This window comes from Nelusetta ayraudi, unplaced genomic scaffold, assembly GCF_046127955.1.
Source record: "Nelusetta ayraudi isolate G7.1 ecotype Tasmania unplaced genomic scaffold, CSIRO-AGI_Nayr_v1 ptg000002l, whole genome shotgun sequence".
NCBI lineage: Eukaryota > Metazoa > Chordata > Actinopteri > Tetraodontiformes > Monacanthidae > Nelusetta > Nelusetta ayraudi.
In genome coordinates this window covers 8,372,415-8,395,000 of record NW_027466052.1, presented here as the reverse complement: position 1 = coordinate 8,395,000, position 22,586 = coordinate 8,372,415, and the positions used below count along the sequence as shown (strand labels likewise).

Below are 22,586 nucleotides of genomic sequence, written 5' to 3'. Positions count from 1 at the left end.
GATCCCCCTCAACAGCCCCACGCAGAAGGCGGACGGCCTCGCCTGCGTCGGTTCTGATTTCATTTGTTCACGGTAGCTTCATCATTTCTTTGTGAAGGCAGCTTTGGGGTCAGCTAAATTCAGACATTGATTAACATTGTCGCCTTTGCTTGGAAACTTTGCCCACTTGGTGAAATGAGCAACCAAAGAAACACCTAAAGTATTTACATTTGCATATTGTGGTATTTATTATTATTCGAGTCTTCAGGGACACGAGATGCTGGTGCAGGTGCACTGCAACTGTAATGGCTTCCTCTTTAGCTCAAATCGCATGCGTGCGTGTGCGCGCGTGTGTGTGTGTGTGGGAGCCACGAGGAGCAAAAGATGGTCCAACTTGTTGGGGGTGAGGCAGGCAGGCAGGCAGGCAGGCAGCTAAGCTACATTTGCATATTCTGTGAGTCTTTGATGCATCTTGAAATTCAAGTCTAGCCCATAAATATTTGAGGGGGAGAGCGCATGAAAATCAACATTTTTGTTACATTAAATTAACATGTGTTCTTCTACTGTTCTGCATGGTTAATTAGAAAACGCCACTCAGTCAGAGAGTGAGGTCTGGCCGGGGATGGGGGTGGGGCTGGGGGAGGGGCGCTGCAGGTCGGCAGCTGATTCATTTCGTCAAAACAAACAGTTTCGTGTTTATTTTTTTCCTCCTCCACAACAAACTACGGTTATGAGTGTGACTTTCATCAATCAATCAGTGCACTATTTTTTTCTTCACCTTCTTTCCAGTGTTAAAAAGAAGAAAACCAATTGTTGTTTTTTTGGGTTTTTTTTTAAATCACCTTTTACATATCGATATCTTACACATTTAGTCCGGTTTTACATTAGCCAATTGCGGTAATATTAACGCAATGTGATTTATGTTGTTTTGTTTTGTCTTCTTCCCAGACTGCCCTGCATGGCCCGCTCTGACAATCACGCCTCTGAACCTCTTCAAGCAAGTTGTGACAGAGCCAAACAAAAGACTGGGAAAGTTGGGGAATGCGCAAAGACACCTGCTTGGGAAATTCCGCAGGTAAACTGTTTCATTTGTAACAGGTGATTTCGTCATTACCGAGCCGGAAGAGACTCACTTGTTTACAAGCAAGGCAGTGAGAGAGGTCCTGGTCGTCACACATGGTGGCACACGGTTGAGTTAAAGCATGCAGATGCAAGTGAGAGCGTGAGAAGCTTTTCATTATTTTCATTTCCCAAAATAACTGTCAATTATTGTTGAGAATTTTTTTATATATATATATATAATTTGCACTTTAATTGAACATTTGTGGCATCAACAATTCAAACTGTACTTTTTTATCTTGCTGTAACTGAAACACTTTGCTGGCTTTTATGAATCCACACATTCCCAAACATGTTTGTCTACAAATACTCAACGTTTTTTTTAACCTAAAATATAAATTTCTGGACGTGTCCAGTCGTCATGACCTGGCGTTGGCCTCCTCCACTGTGAGTGAGCACAGCAGCATGCGTGAAAACATCGCAGCTGGGCTGTGACTGTGGTTGCACCGTGAGGAGCGAAGGACACGGACCCCCCGCTAACGTTCGGACCGTCCTCCTCCGCGCGGTCCAGTTCTAGGCCGGCGACCGCCACCGACACACTTCGGCGTCATTAACCGCTTTGCCGCGTTGCGCAATTAGCTCCGGTGCAATTTGCATACATGCAAATGGTCCCCCTCTCTCTCTCTCCCTCCCACTTGGACTTGCAAAGTGGGACGCTCTGTTCTCATTAGCTGACCCAAATCTCTGACTTGTAACTCTGGATTTCATCAAAGTTTAGTCAGGATCTAATATTTCCTTTCAAGTTAACAGAGAACCACTGATTAGTCGTGTCGAAATAAGGAGTGCAACATGCCAATTTTAATTATATACTTATCAGGGACACCATTAACACTGCCGCTTGCCAGTGGTGCCACAGTGATCAACCCCGCTGTAATGATGAACAAACCCCCTGACCGGTTAGTTATGCAACAATTTCCTTCTTTTTTTTACTTGCCCGTTGGAGAATCAAAATGTCTCTTTTTCTTTCTCTTTGGGAAATCTTTTTTCTCTGCTGTTGTGCAGCAGCCACTTTCTATTTCTTTAGCCATCCTGATGACTCCAGCGCGTTGCATCTGCACTGATTTATTGCTGACATGTTTGAGGAAGACGGGGGACGTTGAGAAGCCAGTTGTGCACAGCAACAGCAGCAGCAGCAGCAGCGGCAGCAGCAGCTGAATACTTTGGATCTGCACTGCAGAGGCATTCATAACCTTTTCATTTAGCTCAGATCATCACTTGTGTGTGTGTGTGTGTGTGTGTGTGTGTGTGTGCGTGTGCGTGTGTGTGTGCGCGCGTGAACAGGGGCTGCAAGATTAAAGAGGAAGCCCAGGGGCATTTGGTTCATTTACAAAGCAATTGCTCTCATGTACAAAAAGCCCAATCTGCTGTAGGTATTGTAAAAGCCTTCCGTTTAAAGGAAATGAGATAAATTCATTGTTTAATGCACCACAGGACCGTCTCGGAAACACACTTAATCATTGATGTTTAAAGAATTGTGTTCTCCCGGCGTTAAATATACATCGCGGCGGCGGAAAAAAACCTGTTTGTCAGAATCATATATTATTTTTCACCTTGTTGTCGTTTACCAAACGGTGCTGCGGCTGCAAAACACCCAAACATGATTGCGTTGAGGTAAAGAAATTAAAATAAGAAGATGAGAAAGTAGGTATTGTACAGGTCAGTCAATGCAACGCGCTGTAATTCCATAATTCTGCCTCCCCCTTTATTCTTTTTACAGACACACACGCGTGCACACTGGGAAGAATATTCAGTTCTTCCAAAGTCTTCAATTATTCATCAAATCACCATTCCATTTCTTACATATTAAAAAATGTGCCACGTGCGGAGCGCAGCCGTGATAAAACAGCATAAAATACTCCTTTGAAATGGGAGCACCTCATCCTTGGGCTTCCTTGGTTTTTGTGTTTGTACAATTGGGCTACAATCTGGATCCCCGCTGCGTGCTGAGGCGGCGGCTGCGGCAGCGGCGTCTCAACTGTAGTCAAACTCCCAGACTTCCATGACGGGCAACAATAATATTGACGGAAACAGGTATCAGCGGGAGGATCCCTCCTCGTTCTTCTGCCACCGGGGGAAAACGGCGAATGCTCAGAGCATCTTGTGAGCAAGTGGACGTGAGGCAGCGAGGTCGAGCTCTTCAGCCCAGACAAATCTTTACTTTTTGTGATTTAAGCGGGGAAAAAAAAACTAAACTTTTTTTCTTTTTCTTTTTTTTTCTTTTTTTTCCAAAAGGCCGCTGACAAGCAGCTCAGCGCGGCGAGTCTTGACACGAAGCATTTCTGTAGCCAGCAAGTGTTTAGCAGAGGATTAACGCGGGAGGCCTTGATTGCGTTTAACTGAACAGGAGCCAATTAGCATAATGGGCCCTCGTTCATTCATTCCCTTTGAAGTCCAGAGCATAGAATAACAAATGTATATGAACCACCAGCCAAACGTCAATACATGGAAATGCCACAATCCTCAGCGGAGGGTCTAGGGTGGGATTTTTTTTTCTTTTTTTCTCTCTCTCGCTCCTTTTTTTTTTTTTTTCGCACAAGGAGGGAATAACATCCCATTTTATTGCAGAATAAGCAGAATGGAGGCTGCGATGGGTCTTCCTGCAGCCACCAGAGCCCAGCAGGCACCGCTGGGGCCCCCGCCGTCATCCTCCAGGAGGGATGCAGGCACCTCCTCCTCCTCCTCCTCCTCCTCCTCCCCCTCCTCCCTCTCTCTCTCTCAGGTGTTTTTTTTCCCCCTCTTCTTCCGAGGCGCGGCGCGATGCAGACGGGCGTAATTACTCCCCAATTAAAGATAAAGACGTCACTTGGGAGGCAGCGGGAGCACAACAGCTCGCTGGGAGACAGGCGGAGGAAGGCGAGGGCGCCGTATCAATTAAGTGTGTATCCTATGCGCGGATGAATGGGGGGTGATTTGATCAAAATTCCATTTTTGGGGAGGGGGGGTTAAAAACAGGGGTGGGTGGCTAATGACATCATTGACTTTCATTTTAAAACATTCTCTTTATATTCTTTTCTCTCCCTTTTTTTCCCCTCCTTCCTGAAGCAGAAGTTCAATACGCATACTTCACTGAGCGCTCTTTTACAATGCAACCGAGACATAGTTTATGATTTAAAGATATGAATTCTGTACTTCAGAATCCAGAGTTATTAGTATTAAATTTTAAAAATGCTCTTTTGAGATGGAAAAGGCTTTGAACTGAAGAAACATTCCAAGACGCTCCCTCTCTCTCTCTCTCTCTCTCTCCCTCCCTCAATCTCTCTCTCTTCCTCTCTTCACCTCCTTTGAGCATCTCATAGTTTGGTTCCCTTTTCAAATAATAGAATGGTGTTTGATAGGTCAAGGCAATCGATGCCGAGGTTCAGACAGAATATAGAAGTTATGACGAGTGCACATTTTGTACATCTTCCTTTGTGCATGTTTGAAATAAAGATGCATTCAATAAACGCCCGGCTGAGATGAAACACGTAACAAAGGAGTGTTGGAGGGTCTGAGTGAAGTGCCAGGCGCCTTCTCGATCTAATTTCTCAAAAGTTGGGAGAATAAAGCGAGAGATCTTTGCACATAATTAGAAATCAGAAGCGGGGGAAAGCGAACTTTATGACTCTTAAACCTTTCGAGAGTTTGTGAGTATCTTTGTTGCCGGATGATAATCGACTTTTTCAGACCACTCATTTGATGGGCGGAATAAAGAAATTGTTTTTTTTCCTCTTAAAATATCCCAATTGTTTGCCGGCTCTGTTGTGGTTCTGCTAGAGCACAAACACTGGATCAGAGTGATGGGTGCACAGGCTGCACACGGAGATAAACCTCTTTGTCCCATAGTCATGAGGTCAGAAAGGTGAAGTTTGAAGTAGCACAGAGCTTTTTCCTTCTTTTTAAGTTTCCAGTTGAAAACGACCATTATTCATGTGACACCCGCAGCAATTAACTCACTCCAATGCATTGAATAGACGAGGTAAAGAATGTAAATGATGAAAAAAGATGCCCATGCTGTGATGTTAATAGCTTTAATATTTACATTTTTAGATATATATATATATATTTATATAAATTTCCATTGTGCATCCTTCCGCAGCCACACAGAAAATATGTTACCGTCCACACATCCTGATATAAGCAAAAATAAAATTCATTTAGTCAAACTAAAAGGAGGGCTGGCAGTGCTACAGGTACACGCGTCGTGATACTTCCAGTGGTCTGCAGTAAGAATATTATCTAACAAAAAAAATACTACCGCCGTTCGAACCTCCAGCTGTTAACATCATGTACCTAACGAGAAACGCTCCCTCAAACCTGCAAATACAATCAATCAGCAACCCTTTAAATCATGACACAATCTGCGATCCGAAAGTGCAACGACGTGTTAGGAAAATGTCGATTTTTCACGATTAGATGATCATCATTTCCTCGCTGAGTCCGTGGTGAATACGCGCAGAACACCCCCCGCCCCCCAACCTCCTCACCCCCATCCGCCTCCTTTTTGTAACCTGCAGCAAGTTAAAAAAAAACAAACAAAAAAAACAAACACTCAAGAGCAGAGTGACTTTAGCCCGGTGTTTGCAGTTCGCCGCGTACGTGGGGTTGAAATGCAGAAACTTAAGACCAGAATCCTGTGGTTCACTCTTATGATGGAATAGCACCTCAGTGTCCAGGAATTGCTCGAGCTGAGAAATGACGAGAGAGAAGGACAACGTTAGCACAGCAACCAGACAGAAGCGAGAGTGGACGAGATCAACGTGTTGGCAGGAGCTTTTCACACATGCAAGCAGTCAGAGCCATGATGGAGGGAGGGAGTGACTGATAACAACCACAACAATATAAAATAAAAGACAAATGAGAGAATCCAGCCGGGTCGCTGCCATGCACCCTGTTCAAGGATGCATGGCAATTGGCATAGCTTTCGGGTGAAACACATCAGTTATATATTCAGTCATTTGATGGATGTATTTCTGCATATTGCTCGACTCCTCTCCTCAGCACATACAGCAATTCAGGAATTGCAATACCGCTGTTGTCACACTGATCTGTCTCACAACTGCCAACATTGACGGAGCAGCAGCTTGTACTCTCGTACTCCCTAAGCGGAGTAGTTGACTCTACTTTAGACAGTTAAGTGTTGGGGGGAAGAGGGTGGACACTTTCAATTTAAGTTGACCGAATTCAAACTTGGCCTTTACCTTGAAACATTAGTGCAGTGTTTCTCAAAGGCGCGGATGTCAGGGGAGGCCCGAAACATGAGGCGGGGTATGCTTACTGTTGTTCATTTGCACAACAGAAATGACTAAGAGAAAAGTGAAATGAATGTTAAAAGTTATTTGAACAACAGAGATGACTAAAACAGGTGAGAGGATTGTTGATTTTTTTTAAATGTAGTTTCAATAAGGTCATTTTGATAGGGATGGGCGGGGGGGGCATGAAAATTGTTCTTCCTCCAAAGGGGGCCAGGAAGGAGAAAGTCTGAGAAGCACTGCATCAGTGTGACCTACTTGGAGGTCGAGTCATTCAGGTCCATTTAGCAATGGGAGAAATAAAGGGAAAAAAATTTGTGATGTCCGATATTGACTTTTTTACCGATATCCTGATATATGCAGTCATGGAGTTAACACATTATGGCTAATTTGTATTGTGATGTACCGCATGATGTCGTCAGTTACAAACAAGCTATTTTGTGAGCAGCCAGCCACCACTGAAACCACTCTGCTGAAACACGCGTGTCGCTTGCTGTTATGCTTTGGATGCGGTTTGATGACATCATCAAGCGTAGTAGACACGAGTAAAGTATTGTTATTTAATATTTAGTAATACCAGGGAATTCGAGGAATTCATTCTTTGGCATGACTACTAAATTCGGGAGAAATTTTAAAAAAGTCATATTTTTATATTTTTTCTACAATCCCGATATTTCCCGATATTAATTTTTAATGCCTTTATTGGCCGATAATGTCGGACTTCCCTAGAAAAAAATGACAGAAGTAATAAAAAGTTTTTTGTTTTTTCCAGTGTGCAGAACATTTCCAGGCGAGGCAGTTAGCCACCCTCCCACCTCCCACCCCCTTTTTTCTCTTTTTTTTTTTAACAGTAACAACAGTGCTATGTGCTAGGTTCTCCCTTACGTGCGGCAGAGCTACAGATGGGGAGCTAATTGGTGCTGAGGAATGCAGCTGTGCCGACTGCCGAACTGTCAAGGTGTTAAATCACTAAAAAAAAAAAAAGGTGTCTGTCTCTCTTTTGTTAATTATACGCAAACGCAACAAACAGCCGCGCTACGGCTCGAGCCCCTTCTTGCCTCAGACATCCATAAATATTTTGGCAGTGGCACAGAAAGGGAAAGGGGGGAGGAAGAAAAAAAAAGGGAAAACAATTTACGCACAATTATCACAGTGGGATGAGTGAGCAGACTGCCTGCGGATGTTTGTTTGTATTATAATGGGGGGGGGGGGGGGGGAGCCAAGGCAGGGCTTCCCTTAACCAAGACAAGATGTGTTTCCCACAATCACAACACGGGAGGGAGCATGCGGTGAGACGCAGGCGCACGCACATGCACAGGAGCCCCCTCTTGTTAGGGAAAGAATTAGCCTGGCCATGAGGGGAGGGAGGGAGGGAGGGAGGGAGGGGAGGTGGAGGGAGAGAGAGAAAGAAAGCAAGAAAATCCACAGTATAAACATGCAATTAGGCCTTACTTTGTGTCTGGGGTTAGACAAATGTGTAGTGAATCCCGTTGCTTAGCGGAGAGGGAGGTGCCGGGGTTACGGGAGGAAGAGGGGGGGGCGGCGGGGGAGGTGGGGGAGGAGGCGGGGGAGGCGGAGGAGGAGGGGGAGGAGGGGGAGGAGGAGGGCTGTGGGTGTCGGCCGGAGTCGGGACTACAGGGAGGAGGGGGGGAGAGAGGGGGAGAAAACCAACGGCGGTCGTTAGTCAGGCGGTCAGTGGGGCGACGGCCTCCGTTCCAGCTGGCCGCCGCAGACCCACTTCCTGTTGCCCTGCGCTGACCTCACGTCCAAGGGTGGTCGGCGCTATTCGTATTACTGAGCCGGCCTCTGTTGTATCACTGCAGCCTCTCCTCTGAACCCAGTGAGGACTAGAATTTGATTGGATGCACTTCGGCTGTACAGTAATCACAATGAGTGGAAGCCCAGGAAGGTTCCTCAAGTTTTTTTTTGTTTTTTTCTTCTTCTTCCTGTCAACGTACTATCACCAATCACATGCTTTCGATCAATAGTTCAATCAGGTTTATGATACGTGAAGCATAAAGCCAGAAGTTCCTTTCATTTGTCTTTATTATATTCTGTATATTCTTTATATATTCTGTAGATTCCTGCATTATATGAAGGTTTTTTTCAGTTAACTGAATGAAAAAACAACATTTCTTCAGTCAGTTTATTGTTTTTGATATTAAAAATGAAAGTGCTGTAATTCTTTCTGTCTACAAATGTAATTCATTTCCAACAAAACAAGTTTAAACTGACACCCTGAACCATTCTGTTTCCCATTGTGCAGGTATTTACAAGGAATCCCTGTTTATCACCTACATCAATGTGAACATCCATGCGTTCATAGTTGTTTTCGTCAATATTTGAACATTTTATTACACAGGGAGGCATAAATTGTCCATTAATTTCCATTTGCCCCGGAAGCTCATAAGAAAGTGCCAAATTTAGAAAGAACTTCTCTTTTTTTTTTTTAGACTAGAAACCCTGTGTGTAATGTCACGGCTGCATATTCCTGCTTCTCTGCCGGCATTATTAAAGTGCCTCATGCATAATACTGTTTAAAAAAAAAAAAATCCCTTCTTTTAATTCAGAGATTTGAAAGAGCAGCCGCATACCTTATTTTAACACCAAAGAGAGAGAAAGTCATTGATTCAGTCTCTGCTGACAAGATGCCACTAGTTATATTCTCTGACAGTTCTCTATGCTGGAAATAATGTTATAATTGTTGACTTTGCCTCACTGTGCATATTAAGCCTCCACACATGCTGACAGCCTGAGTGTTACTGTGTGTGACAGATATATATACGTGCGTACGTGCATGTGTGTGTGTGTGTGTGTGTGTGTGTGAGAGGCGGACTGACAACCTGCTGCAGCTACAGCGAAAATGAACTTGCGTGTCGGCGGCTGTACAGTATGAAAGAGATGAAAAGTGAAGCGAAGTGTCTTTTATGCAGGTTCAGAGCTGCGTTCAAAGCAGCCGCCGCAGCGGTGGGCGCACGGCGAGCGAGGCGCGCCGCCTTTTGACGGGGTCATTGATCAGCGCACAAAATGGCCTCATCAAGAGATTCCTCCCCTGTCTGAAGGATCCGACATGGATTGCAATTAGAGGCTACCTGCGCTCCAAAGAGGGAATAATGTTCAGATATTAGGAAGCGAACGGCCTCACTGCCGAAATCTGCGTCCTGCTCTTCTTCTCATCCTCGCCTCATCGCAGCAGGATCAACCCTCCTCCGACCAGACCGCTCGCCCAAGTTACAGCAATTACACACTGGGTGTTTTTTTTTTTTCCTTTCTTCTGCGGAGGGATTTGGGATTTTTGCACGACTTTCGCAAAGCAAGGCAGAGCGACACGGCGACCAACCTGCGACTAGTTTGCTCTTGAGCGAAGCCTCCGAGGCCAGAGTGTAGGACATGGTGATGATCCTCTCCTGCTCCTGCAGCGCCGAGTCCAGGGCCACCAGCCCCACCTCCGGCTTCTCCACAGGCACTGTAGGCGCTAGGTTTTGCACACTGCCGTACACGCAAAAACAGAATCATACCAAAGTTCTTTACAGAAATAGAAGAAATAAACAGCAGCTAAATGTCACTTCATTTCATTCACCTCGACTTCGCCAGGAGATTCTTGATGCGCTCCACCTTCCGATGGCGGTCCTCCTCCTCCTGTGGACTGAGAGGCTCCTCCGGCTCCAGCTCCACGTAGCGCTCCGGGATCAGCACCTTCTGGGGTTTGGAGAGCTGCGAGAAAAAGCAAACCAGAGCGGAGCGTCAAAGCAGAACTCATCGGCAGCATCATGTAAGCATGATTGCTTAAACAAGTGGCTTTGTTAGCCTAGATGGATGGATGGATGGACTTTATTGATCCCAAATTGGGAAACTACACTGTTACAGCACTAAAAAACAGTACAAAAAATAAACTATACAGAAATTACAGTAGTTCCAAGATCATTTAAATCAATCTATGTACACCAAACAACCAGAGCAGATGTGGAATAGAAAGTCAAATTGTGCAGAGGCAGGTTTACTTTCACACAGAGAGTCTGCTGGTCTCTCTGCTTGGCCCGAGGCCTTGTGGTTCGCACGGCAGCAGCAGCAGCTGTCCCGACTTTGGCTCCAATGGGATCCACTGATTCCAGGAGCAGCCCCACCGTGTGAGTGCGTGTGTGCGTCTTTTGGGAAAGCAAATGCAAGTTCACCTCTTTCTTGAGGTCCAGGCCGTAGTCCAGTGGATCTGGGTCGAGCTCGTTGGCGGGACGAGTCATGGCGGTGGAGCAAAAGGTCAGCCATTCGTCCGAGTGCGGCCGGGGTCTCTCGTGGTGCTCGGGAGGCCTCTCCTCCCCCTGAACGCTGCGGTGGACCTGCGCCTCCTCGCCCTGCACGGCCCTCTCCAGCAACTGCAGGTCAAAGTCCTGCTCCCGCCTCCACTGGGCAACGCAAACAGGACACAGAATGCACACAAAAAAGAAATTTGAAAACAAATAGGGAACGCTGCCGTCAGGCTTGTCGTCTCAAATCAAGTGAACGTGAAAATTGTCACCTCTTTGGAGTCACACGTTAGCTCCCTGCGCGGCGCCCTAGTTAGCACTTCGCTGTGTGTGCGTGCGTGCGTGCATGTGCAAGAGTGAGAGGGGGGGTGGGGGGGGACAGGGGAGCATGCATTGATATGTACACTACAGATGCATGCGGGGATCTGTGTGAACACTACTACTACTCACAGCACGCAGTCAAGGAAACCACACTGACACAAAGACGGGCGGGAGTCGCCACCCTGCTTATGCACGGCAACACGTGACATAGTGCACACTAAAAAAAATAATAAATCTAAATAAATAACAGAAATAACGTGCATTCATTAGAAAACATCTTTTATTTATTAGCAAAAAGTCACATTTTAAAAAGAGCCTTTTCTGACTAGCAGTTAACAGAATAAAATGCAGAAAACACTGAACTCGTGCTACGTGAAATTAAGTCACACACATTAGTGTTGTCTTAGTCGGACAAAAAAAAAAAAAAGAGGCAGAGATTATCTAAATGGGATGACGGAACGACCCCAAACAATCCAGGAACACAGATTATCTTCATTTAAAAAAAAAAAAATGTTTTTGGTTAGTAGAAAATAAAAAGGCACTTGTGCATCTTTCAAACACACACAGACACGTAACACAAGCTGGTGTAAACCGACTGATTAGAGGAACCATGTAAATGAAGAGAACGTTAGCGACAGAGAGGAAGTCAGTGAACACAGCAGAGGACGGAAGGTGGGAATGTTAGCGGGAGAGAGAGAGAGAGAATGGAGGTGCAGGTGCAGTTCATCGTGGAATGGCAAGGTGGTTATTCCAAAATAAAAGGATGGAAACCAATACACTCCCCTTTATTGTTAATTCATTAAATTCAGTCGTTACCATATTGTGTTGCTTATTAACTGGATTGTTTACACGCTGGTGCCAAAGTGACTGCTCAGTTTTTTAGACATGTCAGAAGTACATTCATCACATCAATGGTGGCGACATTCACTGTTCCACTTTCATAATCTGAGCAGAGTTTTCCTGCGGTGGCTCACCGTCACTCTGTCGCAACAGTTGATGCTGCACAACATCAGGAAAACCTGCAGCGTGTGCGTTCAACAACGCAATCGTGAAATGACTCAGACCGTCCTTTTTTCCGTCTTAACGTTGTTGTATTTTCATGTCGGTTGCTGTACAGTTCACGAGCCACTCATCTTCTGGCATGATTATAGTGGGACTTGTGCCAGAAATAAATCTGGACGGACTGAGAGTGTGACAGTGTGACAGTCTAAAGTCTCCTGAAAACATTTTCTTTTTTCCTCTCTCCAACCATAAAGCCGACTTGTTTTCAGTTTAACGTTAACCAACCTCGGCCGTCCCGGGAAGTAAAGCTGCATGCAATTTTCTAAATGCGGCACGTTGCAGAGGGTGAGCGGCGGCTGCGTCAGATACGCTGCAGTGAAAGGCAGCTCCCCTCATGTTGCATGTGTTGATATCGCTATGATGCTAAAGGTTTTAGCAGTGTGAGCTGTGCAAGCCCTGCTTTGGATGTGGACGACCTGCAGCAGGTGCAAATTTACAAACAAAGGGCAACACGGTCGCTGCGACACCCCGGGCAAAGTTGTGATTGTGACAGGCAGAGACGACAAATTAACACTTGAAATGCATTTTAAGAAAAGAAAAAAAAAAAAAAAAAAGACAACAGACTTGAGGCCCCAACACAGAATCACCAACCCCCACTCATTCCAGATGCGATCCAGGCTTCCCGTGACAGAGGAGAAGGCACCATGCAAAAAAAAAAAAAAAAAGGGGGGGGGGCATGCACGACTGACAGAGGCCGCCGCCACCAGCGCTGCTGCCGCTCGGGCGCGAGTCATGCACGAGTGAGGCGAGTGCTGCTGCTCTAGTAACGTACTGATCCCAGGTCTGCCGAGAGCGGCCGCGACGAGCAGGAGGACGAGGCCCGCGACGACGGCGAGGCGTGGCGCTCGCCGTGACTCAGGGTGCGCTTGCGCTGGCGGACGAGGGCCTTCTGGTGCCTCTTCATCCTCTCCAGCTGCTCTTCGGCGCTCATGCGGCCCCGCTGCTGCTGCTGCTGCTGCTGCTGCTGCGACAGATCCCCGGAGTACAGCTGCTCCAAGGCACTTTTGGGTCTCTCCTGGGAGCGTTGGAGAGAGTTAGTTGATTAAAATAATGATGACAATAATAATACTGATACTACTACTGCTGCTACTACTACTACTACTTCTACTACAGTCGCTGGTGCCATAAGCTTCATATTATCAACGTGGCATATTTCTGTAGAGACGAATGACACAAACAGAGAATCGGCGCCGTCATTGTTTACCAGCAGAACTCGCTGTCGCTCTATAAAGCATGACAAGAGTCTGTACATCAGCACATAGCAGCATAGCAGTTAACAGTTTATATAGTCAAAGAGGAACCCATGACCTGAAGTGCTTTGGTCAAAAAATTGAGTCCAGCAGCACTCAAGTTTCCATCCAAAAGCACAATGTATTTTCCTCGCTGGCAGGCACAGGACCAACAAACACACACAAGTTTCGACTCAGTCTTCTTCAGTGTGTCCAATTTTTTGACAGTTTAGCCTGGGCCTTGCACCTCTAGAGTTCAGAGAGTGCTGGTTTCCCTACTTGGAGAAGTGATTTTGTCCCAGGCCTCAGGACGGCCAGGGATTCCTCTTTGACTTACAGTTCAGGTCCTAAACCATCATTCTTATTACATGACATGGAGTCCGGCATGAGTTAAAAAAAAATAAATCTGCATGCTGATGTAGAAATATTATTTTTTTACAGTTAATTAAGTCATCAAACGTGGCCTTGATATTTCCCTCCTAGATCACCTTCAGGACAGAGTGGACAATTACTAGAAAAGTAAATAAACCATTAAATCTTCTACGGCTAACTTTGTAATCATCCTGAAAACTCGGACGAAACTTTGCTTCTTTGTGTCTTGCAGTTCATAATTTCCTCCCCCGGCCATCCAGTGAACACCAGCCCAGAAATATCCACCAGCTCTAATGATGAAGGAATTTAACACCCGCCTGCACATTCACCGACGCCACCGGTAGCGGGGAGAGGGCCGGGCCGGCGAGGTGAGCCAAGAACAACATGGTTCTTATACTGAAGGACGGACTCTGTGTCGTCGTTGCCACGGTAACGGCCTGCTTACCCCCCCCCCCCCCCCCCCACCCCGGCTGCACGCGCCTGGCGTTCGGTGCACCTGGTAAACGGCCATTGAAAGGCACTGCTTTGTGAGGGCCATACAGTAGGTTGTTCACCAGCCCCTGACGGCCGGCCAGGGGAGTTACAGCGAGCTGTGGGGGTGCGTTCAGGCGACGTCGCGTAAATCACAGAAACCAGGCGGTGTCCTCAGCTTCAGCCGAGTCGCCTGCTGCTCGGGAATCCTCACCTTCACGGACGCTGTCGAGGTCGTCCTCCGGAGGGTCACGTACGACGCGATGCCCGCCGACTGGTTCAGCCTGGCCGTGCTGCCGGCGGCCCCTGAGGGGAGGCCCACCAAGTGTTAGTGTTAACACATTCGAGTCAACAACGGAAGCATCCAAATCACTTCGTACCTCTGCTGGGCAACGTCTGGTAGCCGTCGCGTCCCAGCGATGCCGCGCCGACGCCGCCGTCTCCGGCCCCCACCAGCTCCGGTTCGCTCAGGAACGACCGCAGCTCCGGCTGAGTCACAGAGAGTGTGGGGTTCAGTCGTGGGACTCGTCTCCTCGCAGTGACCTCTCCTCCCGTCGGCCTACCTTGCCGTCCCCGTTGCTGTACTGGCCCGTCTCCCTGTCGCGCTTGCGTTCGTCCGACTGCCGCTTGAGGCCGCGGACCGAGGTGTGCCTGATGACGTTGGACTCCCGGGGCAGCGGTGGCACGGCGGGGGGGTCCTCCTCCGGACTGTAGAGCTGAGGTAGAGGAGGTCTGGGCGGCACGTCGTCCTCGCCCTGCACACAGAGCAGCCGCACTCAAGCTCACGGCTGGTCAACCAGTGTCCGCTGTAGAGAACTTTGCATTCAGTGATGTTTTGTAGCCGAGAGCGGCAAAGGTCGAGGGTTCGATTCCCACATGGGGGCCTTTTTCTGTGAGGAGTTTGCACGTTCTGCCTGTGTGCAGCTTCGTCCCCCTGTCCGAGCAGCTGGACTGCATGACTGCAGCGTTGCAGTGTTGCAGGGCGGCGACCCTGAGTGCAGGAGAAGCAGCGATAGATAAATGGGCTGATGGTTGTTTTCAAGTCGTGCGTCTCTGCAGCGAGGCTGCCATGCAGACAGTACGTCTTTACAGGCTATTTCACTGATTAATAGGCAGGGGGGCTTTGCCAAGATTTTGCTACGGATCATAAAAGTAATGGAAAAGCCAGTAAATATTCATGAAAATAAAATGCTAAAAAAAAAACTCGGGAGCATCAGACTGGACAGGACAGCTCAGAGTAGATGTTTTAATACGACTCAGTCAGTCAGAGGATGCGCGCCTGTAGATGGTCTTTCTTCTTCTTTCTGCTGGAGACCAGGGGATCGAACCCCCAACCTTCATGCAGTAATGCTAACTACTTCCCCCTACACCAACCAGCATCTTTAAGAAAAAAAATCGGCCTTTAAAACAGCTTGTTTCCACCAAAACGCTCCTCTTATTTTTGCCGTCAACCAGCTCAGGCAATTTTCCCGAAGTCGCTCACCCATCTGAAGCCGCTGCTGACGCTGACAGAGTGGCTGAAAGGCTGCTGGCTGGGGCTGGAGCAGAGCGTGGGGCTGAGGTGAGGACTCTGCTGCTGCTGCTGCTGCTGCTGCTGCTGCTGCTGCCACAGTCTCATCTCCATAGCAGACGGGCTCTCAGACACAGAAGGCACTGATGATGCCGACACCGAAGGCACAAATTTCCTCTCTGGGGGATATGATTGCGTACAAACAACAAGATGTTAGAGGAGGACACACACACACACAGACACACACACAGACCGTGAGGACACTGCGTCGCCTCCTAGCAGGCTCATGTTGGAGGCGCCTCAGTGTGAGATAGACTTTCACCAGCTGGGTTTGGTTCCTGTTGTTTTTTTGCACATTTGTAAGTCTCACCAGGGTTGGTGATGGAGGAGATTGTGACTTTGTAGTTGGCTTTGCTTGTGCTGAGGCCTGCCATCACATCCTCGATCCTCCACAGCTCCTTCCTGACCTGGGATTTCTCTTGCTGAGGCACAAAACATCAACAGTCAACTTGTCGTATGCCGCTAAGCCACCCGTAAAAATCTAGAAATCTTTTGATGTTGAGCACGCAAAGGGAAATCGAAAATTCAAATCGTCGCCGCGACACCGACCTGAGTCAGGTCACCGCGGTTCATGTGAGCCTGCAGCGCCGACCTCAGCCAGTCCACGTCGCTCTCCAGCCGGCTGTACTCGCTCCACGCGTTCTCCATCTCCTGCGGAAGGAAGCCGAGGCCCGCGGCGCGTTACACCGAGACGTCCTGCGAGGCTCCAAACCATTAACACGTTTACAGTCACGCCTGACGCACGCGCTGTAGCCCATGTGTGGTGAGACACAGCGGGTGGTTGCAGAGTCTCGAGTTATATTGGGGTTTTTAATGGTCCCACGTTTTTCTTTTTTTCCCCCTTCCTTCAGTCCTTATAGAAATATTTTAGAGCCCATTTAGAATATTACAAATAAGAGACACAGTGTTCCTTTCTGAAATTCCTTTGACATTGTAAACAAAAATAATGCCTTGAGTAACCTCCAGTTTACACAAAATCTTCCAAATGTTATTTTATTTTTTCCCCTCTGAAAAATCTCTCTTGATTGCCATTAAATAATTTATAGGATTTTTTTTAATTCTTTTTTTTTTAATTATCAAAAGGAGTTGAAACATCTGAGCACTAATTTCCATACGGTCACAGTCAACCTGAAACATGGTGCCCGTTGCAGGAAACACGATACGGAACAACTAAAAACAGAAGTGAAGAAGTGACTCGAAGCAACAAAGGCTGGCAGGGAGACATCGTTTGCATCTCAGAGGGGGGAGGAGACACTCGGTGGAGCCGAGCTGTTAAAAAAACTCACTGAGTCTCTCTTGCCATGTCAAACAATCCATATTCATCCAAAACAACGCGCATCATGTGATACTACCAGTGTGTCAAATACCAAAATAACCATCAATATTCAGGGGCGGGGGGGGCTGTTACTCATTACCAATCTAAATTTCCTTAAAATGCAGGAGGCCTTGATAACCGTACAATATTTCATGGATGCAAGCCATGACAGTCTACATCACAACACATACTGTATGCATGCACACAAGATGTGCTTGGCAAAAAAATAATTGTGAATAATATTTTTAAAAATGTTTAGTTTTTTTAGTGACCATAATATATGTATATTTCTAGCGTTGTATAGCTTGTATATCTTTTTAGCCCTTAAATTTTGCTTTCAGGCTTTCAGGGGGTCTCATGGGTTAATCAGGGTAGGGCCGGACCCCCCGAAGACTCCCCTGTATTTGGCACACTGGATTCTACCCATCCACTATCTCTCGCCTCTCGTCTTACTGTGGAGGCTTGGGATATTTCAGCCCTGATGTGCACAACGTCCTCCTGCAGCAGCTTCTGCTGATAGGCGATCTTCTCAGCGTGGGCCGGCTGCGCCCTGTACTGCTCCATCTGCTGGTGGGAGACGTCTAGCACAGACTCCAGCTTGTCCTGGGCGGAAACGACATTGAAGCGTTACGAGGCAACACAGGCGTGCGTGCGTGCGTGCATTTTAATTGCGCCACTATTATCATTTTTTTTTTTTTTTAATGAAAACCTTGTCCTCTTTCAAAGTGCGTATCCTGGCCTCCAGCTCCTGGAGAATCTTGTCTTGTTCACACAGTCGGCTCAATTTCACCTAAAGAGCATGAAAAACACAGCAGATTAAAACAGCGCAGGAAAGAGCTCCAGTGAAACATTGACTGCAACTGTTGTGGCTTTGTGTCGTTTACAGCACAACCTTGATTCAGTTTTCTGTGCAGTCCGATAAGAACTGACCACCATCATCTACTGTAGTCTTTCCTCGCTCGCCCAATATGTCAATAAAGGCTCATGTCTGAGAGAAGCCCGGAGGAATTTATCCTCTTCAGCCTCGGCATGAATATCAAACGCCTCTATACTGTCTGGGTGGAAGGGGAGGTGTCGGGGGGGGGGGGGCAGGGCGAGAGATCTGATAAAACCCATTATAAGTAATCATAATCAAAAATCTATATTTTTCAAATTCACTTTTGGAGAAAAGGCGGCTTTATTGAGGGTGACAGATTTGTTTTCCCAGAAATGGGTTATGTGTTTATGAAAACAACATAAGGCTGCCTACTTCACAGCGCCGCTCACACAGTGGGTTTTTTCCTCAGATCTATTTATCATTCTGTTCAATTAATAATTAAGCTGTTTTTATTTTTGCCTCGCCACATATTGTTGTTTTTAATTGCATGAAATATTTATTGTTCAGACAAATTCGCCGGCAATCGCTTATAAATTGTTAAAGTGGAACAATGCTAATGATGAAAAGCCAGGACATCCATCCTATTTACCTCCATTCAGCAGAAAACAAAGAGTGCGAAGAAGGCGCATCAGGCAAATCAAACTGAAAAATTTAACAGGCTCACACATCTTAAACTCCCATTACATGTATTTTTCCCTTTAAATTGCGGGGAGGAAAATAAAAAGCGGCGGTCGATACTCCCAGGCCCCGGCTGAGCGCTGGATGGGTGTCCCCACAGTGTTGCAGCGTACATACGTTGCCCTTCCCTCCGCAGCCTGTTTACCACAGCTTAAGAACACATGCACACGCATGCACGAGTCGGGCTACAGTCAGCTGCTTCTCTGTGGTGGATCGTAAGAAGCTCCAAAACAGAGATCTTAAAAATAACACCAGCAAAAAAAAAGAAAAGAAAAAAAGAGAAAAGCAGAGCAGATGGATTCACTTACATCGGCGTCACTCTCGGCGATTCTCACAGGCCTCGACGGTGCAGTAACCTGAAAAAAAAATATTTGGTGTAAGTGTGAATTTTTACATACTTCAATACCGTGAGGATGAGTTACGATGACGAAGCACTGAGTCAGTGTAACAAATGCAGTGTAGAGAGACCATGCAGTTCATACTCAATATTTCTGTCAACAAAAAGATTTGAAAAAAAAAAACAAAAAAAAACGGCTGCAAGATGCTTTTTAGGTGATCCATTCTGAGGGAAAATATGTGATTTTTTTTTATAATAAGCTTTTAATATTGGAAAGATAATGTGAATACGACCTAAGATTGTGTAAATACAATCCAAGAAATGAAACAGCAGATGAGTGCTGAGTTATCGAGCTCTCTCGTTTCTCTAGTTTGACAGGCAGAGCGTTAACGCAGACGGAGCAGCAGCAGTCGCAGCCGAGCGGCTGGAAAGGTGTTTGTCGGCGCACCAGCCGTGTCATTACGTCAAGGAACTCGGTCTGTCTGGTCTTTGTCTAAACACTGTAATACTGCAGTCCAATGAACGCTATAGTTGCCTGCAGACAAACAAAAATTACAACTTCCTGCAGCTTCAAGTGTAAAGTTACCACAGCAGCAGGCCCGGAGAGGAAATGGGGGGGATACAGGAGTTCAGTTCAATCTTGAGGGCAGGACATTATGAGTTATAATGTTCATTTAAAAGTTATTATTGTACTGTAAATCATTTACTTCAGCCTGTCAGTCCTGTCCTGTTGTACTCTGCTGCGCTGCTGCACCGAGGGTCAGAGTTCTGTTTAGTTTGTTGTGTTTTTCTTAAATAGGAGCAAACACACCTCAGAGAACTTTTCCTTTCCTTTTTTCATTTCGTTTTTTGCAATTGTCACAGTGGCATCAAGTATTAAGTGCTATTAGTTGAGGACATTAGAATTAAAAAAGTTGAAGTCAGGAAGCGTTAAATTATGTTAATCATGATGGAAATGTGAAATGATAATTCAACCTTTTATTTCTTTATCCTGCACTCACAGGCTTACTGGACTCTATCAGAGCTATTCAAGCACTGAGCATTCCCCTTCCCTCCGAACCAAAATGCCCATTTCATTTCTTTAACAGCATCACAAGGCCTCATGCTCCGGCAGGCAAAACAAATGGAAAGCGCCATGATCATAGCAAACATTCAATGCGTGGAGAGACGCTAACGAGCATGCAGCAAGGGCCTTTATTGAAGAGCAGAATGATATGAGAAGCCGTCAGCGTTGCCAGAATCACAGACTAAAACGTGTATCAAAAAAAAAAAAAAAAATCCAGCGGGTTCCAGTGGTGCATGGCATTCCTTGGGTCAAAAAGCAGTGGAGGTGCGTGTCTGGCTTTTGTATGCACACCATCCTTACATTGAGACAGTAGCCCAAACTGGGACTTTCAAAGACATTGTGCACCGAAACACCGATCATGGGGTCAATACTTTGGATCTGTTTAGAAACAGGAGATGGAAGAGGAGTTACAGGAGGTAGCGTTGCACTGCACTGTCACATGACCTCGTTCCACTTCTGACAACCCAGGTTTTGGACTGGGGCTTTGTGGCGTCACGCATACAAATCGGCCCGAGGGCAACCGGTTGCGCAGGTGCACCCAACTTTAACGTCTCGGAGACAAAAGGCCTTTTACGATGTTACTCATAACATCAGTGCAGCTCTTTGGTCATCATGTTCCCTTCATTGTGCCTGTGAAAGCCACTGTGGATGAGAATCAGTTTGATTTTTTTTTTCTTAATGATAATTTCTATACACCCCTGCTGCACTGGGTAGGGTAGCGGGTGTGTGTTTCTTATGGATTTAGTGACTTTCATCCCACAGTGGACGTTTACATCTTGAGGACACATGTTAGCTTTGAGGACATGTTGATTCCATCGGGAGGAAACAGAGTGCGGCAGAGTTAGAGAGAGACAGAGAGAGAGGATGGGAGGGGTGGGGGAGGTGAGGGTGAGGGTGAGGGTGAGGGGAGTGAGGAGGGCGAAGGGGGTGGGGGGGGGGCAGATGTTGGACAGAGCAGCGGGAGAAGGAGATTGCAGTCGACAGGAGGAGGAGGATGAAAAGGATAAAAGTGGCATTTACTTTGTTGGGGCCCACCTTCAGATCTAGATACTCCAGGTCCTTCTTCAGTTGTATGTAAGTATCATCAGCCTTTAAATGAGCAGCGGAGAAGATAAATCACTTGAAATGAAGCGGCAAGCGGTAGTGGGAGGCCCGACGACTCCTAAGGCCTGTATTTTCTGTTCAGCCTCCGCTAACAGAACTTTAATTAACTCGCTCTCAATTACAGTTTGCTCCTCTGCCTGTATATTTATCCAGGGAGAGGAAAGTCAAACTGTAATTAAGTAATCATGTTTAGTTTTTTCTGTTTTTTTTTTTGTTGTTGTTGGGGGTTTTTTTTTTCAAACTGCCCCGTGTTTGACCCCGAGTGCAAGTGATCGACGCAGGCCTTGCGCATGACATGTGGTCATGAGTGCGAGTGAGCGTGATGCATGGCCAGATAATGGCAGGATGCTGGAGAGGAGGCGGAGCTGTCGCCGCCGATCGCCACTGCGGTGAGGAGGCTCCAAGGGGGGAGACCAAGGCCCGTGCTCTTTTTTTCCGTCCGTGTAAAAATCGTATTTAATAAATAAAATCAAAACAATTGAGAAAATTGAAGGAAGAAGGACAGAAAAACATGCGTAAAGGTCCAAAATTATGCCCATCATCAGATCTTGGTTTTATCCCAGATTTGTAAGGAGCAGCTTTGCACCATTGTGAATCCAATAAACTCCCGTAGAGGAGAAAGCTGTATATATTTAGCCCTCTGTTTATAGCCTGCTCCAACAATCCTCAGCAATAGCCTCCTGCTACAGCTAATGCTATTGAACCATCCACATGTTTGCAATGTAAAAAAAAACGGCGGTCACTGCTATGAGAGGTGTAGGGAAGGTACCAGTGCCCTTTGTGATGTCACAGAGGGTCCGCTTTATGTTTCTGTAGACCCTCTCTGCAGAAAGGAGCAGCAGGAGAAGAAGTGAAGGGTTGCATTGGCAAAGTAGTTTTTTTTTCGCATAATATGGGACCTTTAAATATGACCTATTTACAAATGCAAGCCTCTTTACAGCTTCACGGTCGGCCTCGTGTGCAGCAGAGCCCATGCTGATGTGGCCGGTTGAGTGGGGGCCAAAGCGTGCGATGCCAGCGGACCACACAGTCTAATGAGTGACAGGGTGGGTGGTATAGGATGGAAAAGGCTGGGCGGGGTAGGAGCACGAGGGCACCACAATGCAGTTGGGGGTGCAGGGGGTTGCGGTGGGCTTTGGGGAGGCTCGGGGGGCCCCTGACCTGCATGCCGGGGCCCAGCAGGTCGCCGTGCTGGAGCTGCTGCAGCTGAGCGAACGCATCGCCGGAGCCCTGCACGCCGGCCAGCTTGGCCTGGTGCCTCCGCAGCTGAACCAGGAGCAGAGTCAGCTCCTCTGGCTGACGTCACGGCCCGTGGCATTAAGGGGGGGCGCCGGAGAGGAATGAGAAAAAGTACTTGAGAACCACCTGAGCAGTACACACGCTTAAGTAAAGCAAAGCGGGAATGCTTTGGTTCCGTTAACCTCTACAAGTATCTCAAGGTCGAGATGTGTTGAGAAAGCCTGCAGTCTATTCTAAATGCATTTTGTGCTTCCAGGAATATTCTTTGAAGTAAAACCAGAACCAAATGTAATATGTGGTGGCGGGGAGAAAAGTTTTTGGACACCTCATGCATTTGTGATATATTAGGTAAAGAATCACTCCAAAGTCACCAAGTGC

At 46.8% G+C, this 22,586-nt stretch overlaps 1 protein-coding gene across 11 annotated transcripts in view; it reads right to left on the bottom strand.

Moving 5' to 3' along the window:
• Positions 1–5,091: 5,091 nt before the first annotated feature.
• Positions 5,092–22,586, bottom strand: part of plekha7b (pleckstrin homology domain containing, family A member 7b) — a 66,862-nt gene continuing 49,367 nt past the window's right edge. For 5 of the 11 annotated variants that reach the window (XM_076022073.1, XM_076022054.1, XM_076022108.1 and 2 more), the window contains 16 exons: positions 22,131–22,265; positions 20,886–20,954; positions 18,771–18,818; positions 17,617–17,697; positions 17,361–17,510; positions 16,142–16,243; positions 15,903–16,014; positions 15,506–15,711; positions 14,586–14,777; positions 14,403–14,511; positions 14,237–14,328; positions 12,723–12,965; positions 10,499–10,726; positions 9,907–10,040; positions 9,667–9,815; positions 5,092–5,762 (listed from right to left, as the gene is read on the bottom strand). In XM_076022073.1, coding sequence (XP_075878188.1) covers positions 5,740–5,762; positions 9,667–9,815; positions 9,907–10,040; positions 10,499–10,726; positions 12,723–12,965; positions 14,237–14,328; positions 14,403–14,511; positions 14,586–14,777; positions 15,506–15,711; positions 15,903–16,014; positions 16,142–16,243; positions 17,361–17,510; positions 17,617–17,697; positions 18,771–18,818; positions 20,886–20,954; positions 22,131–22,265 — 2,073 coding nt within the window. In that variant the 3' untranslated portion in view covers positions 5,092–5,739. The remainder of the gene's footprint in view (positions 5,763–9,666; positions 9,816–9,906; positions 10,041–10,498; positions 10,727–12,722; positions 12,966–14,236; positions 14,329–14,402; positions 14,512–14,585; positions 14,778–15,505; positions 15,712–15,902; positions 16,015–16,141; positions 16,244–17,360; positions 17,511–17,616; positions 17,698–18,770; positions 18,819–20,885; positions 20,955–22,130; positions 22,266–22,586) is intronic. The other 6 variants (XM_076022143.1, XM_076022084.1, XM_076022118.1 and 3 more) reach the window with 4 other exon arrangements.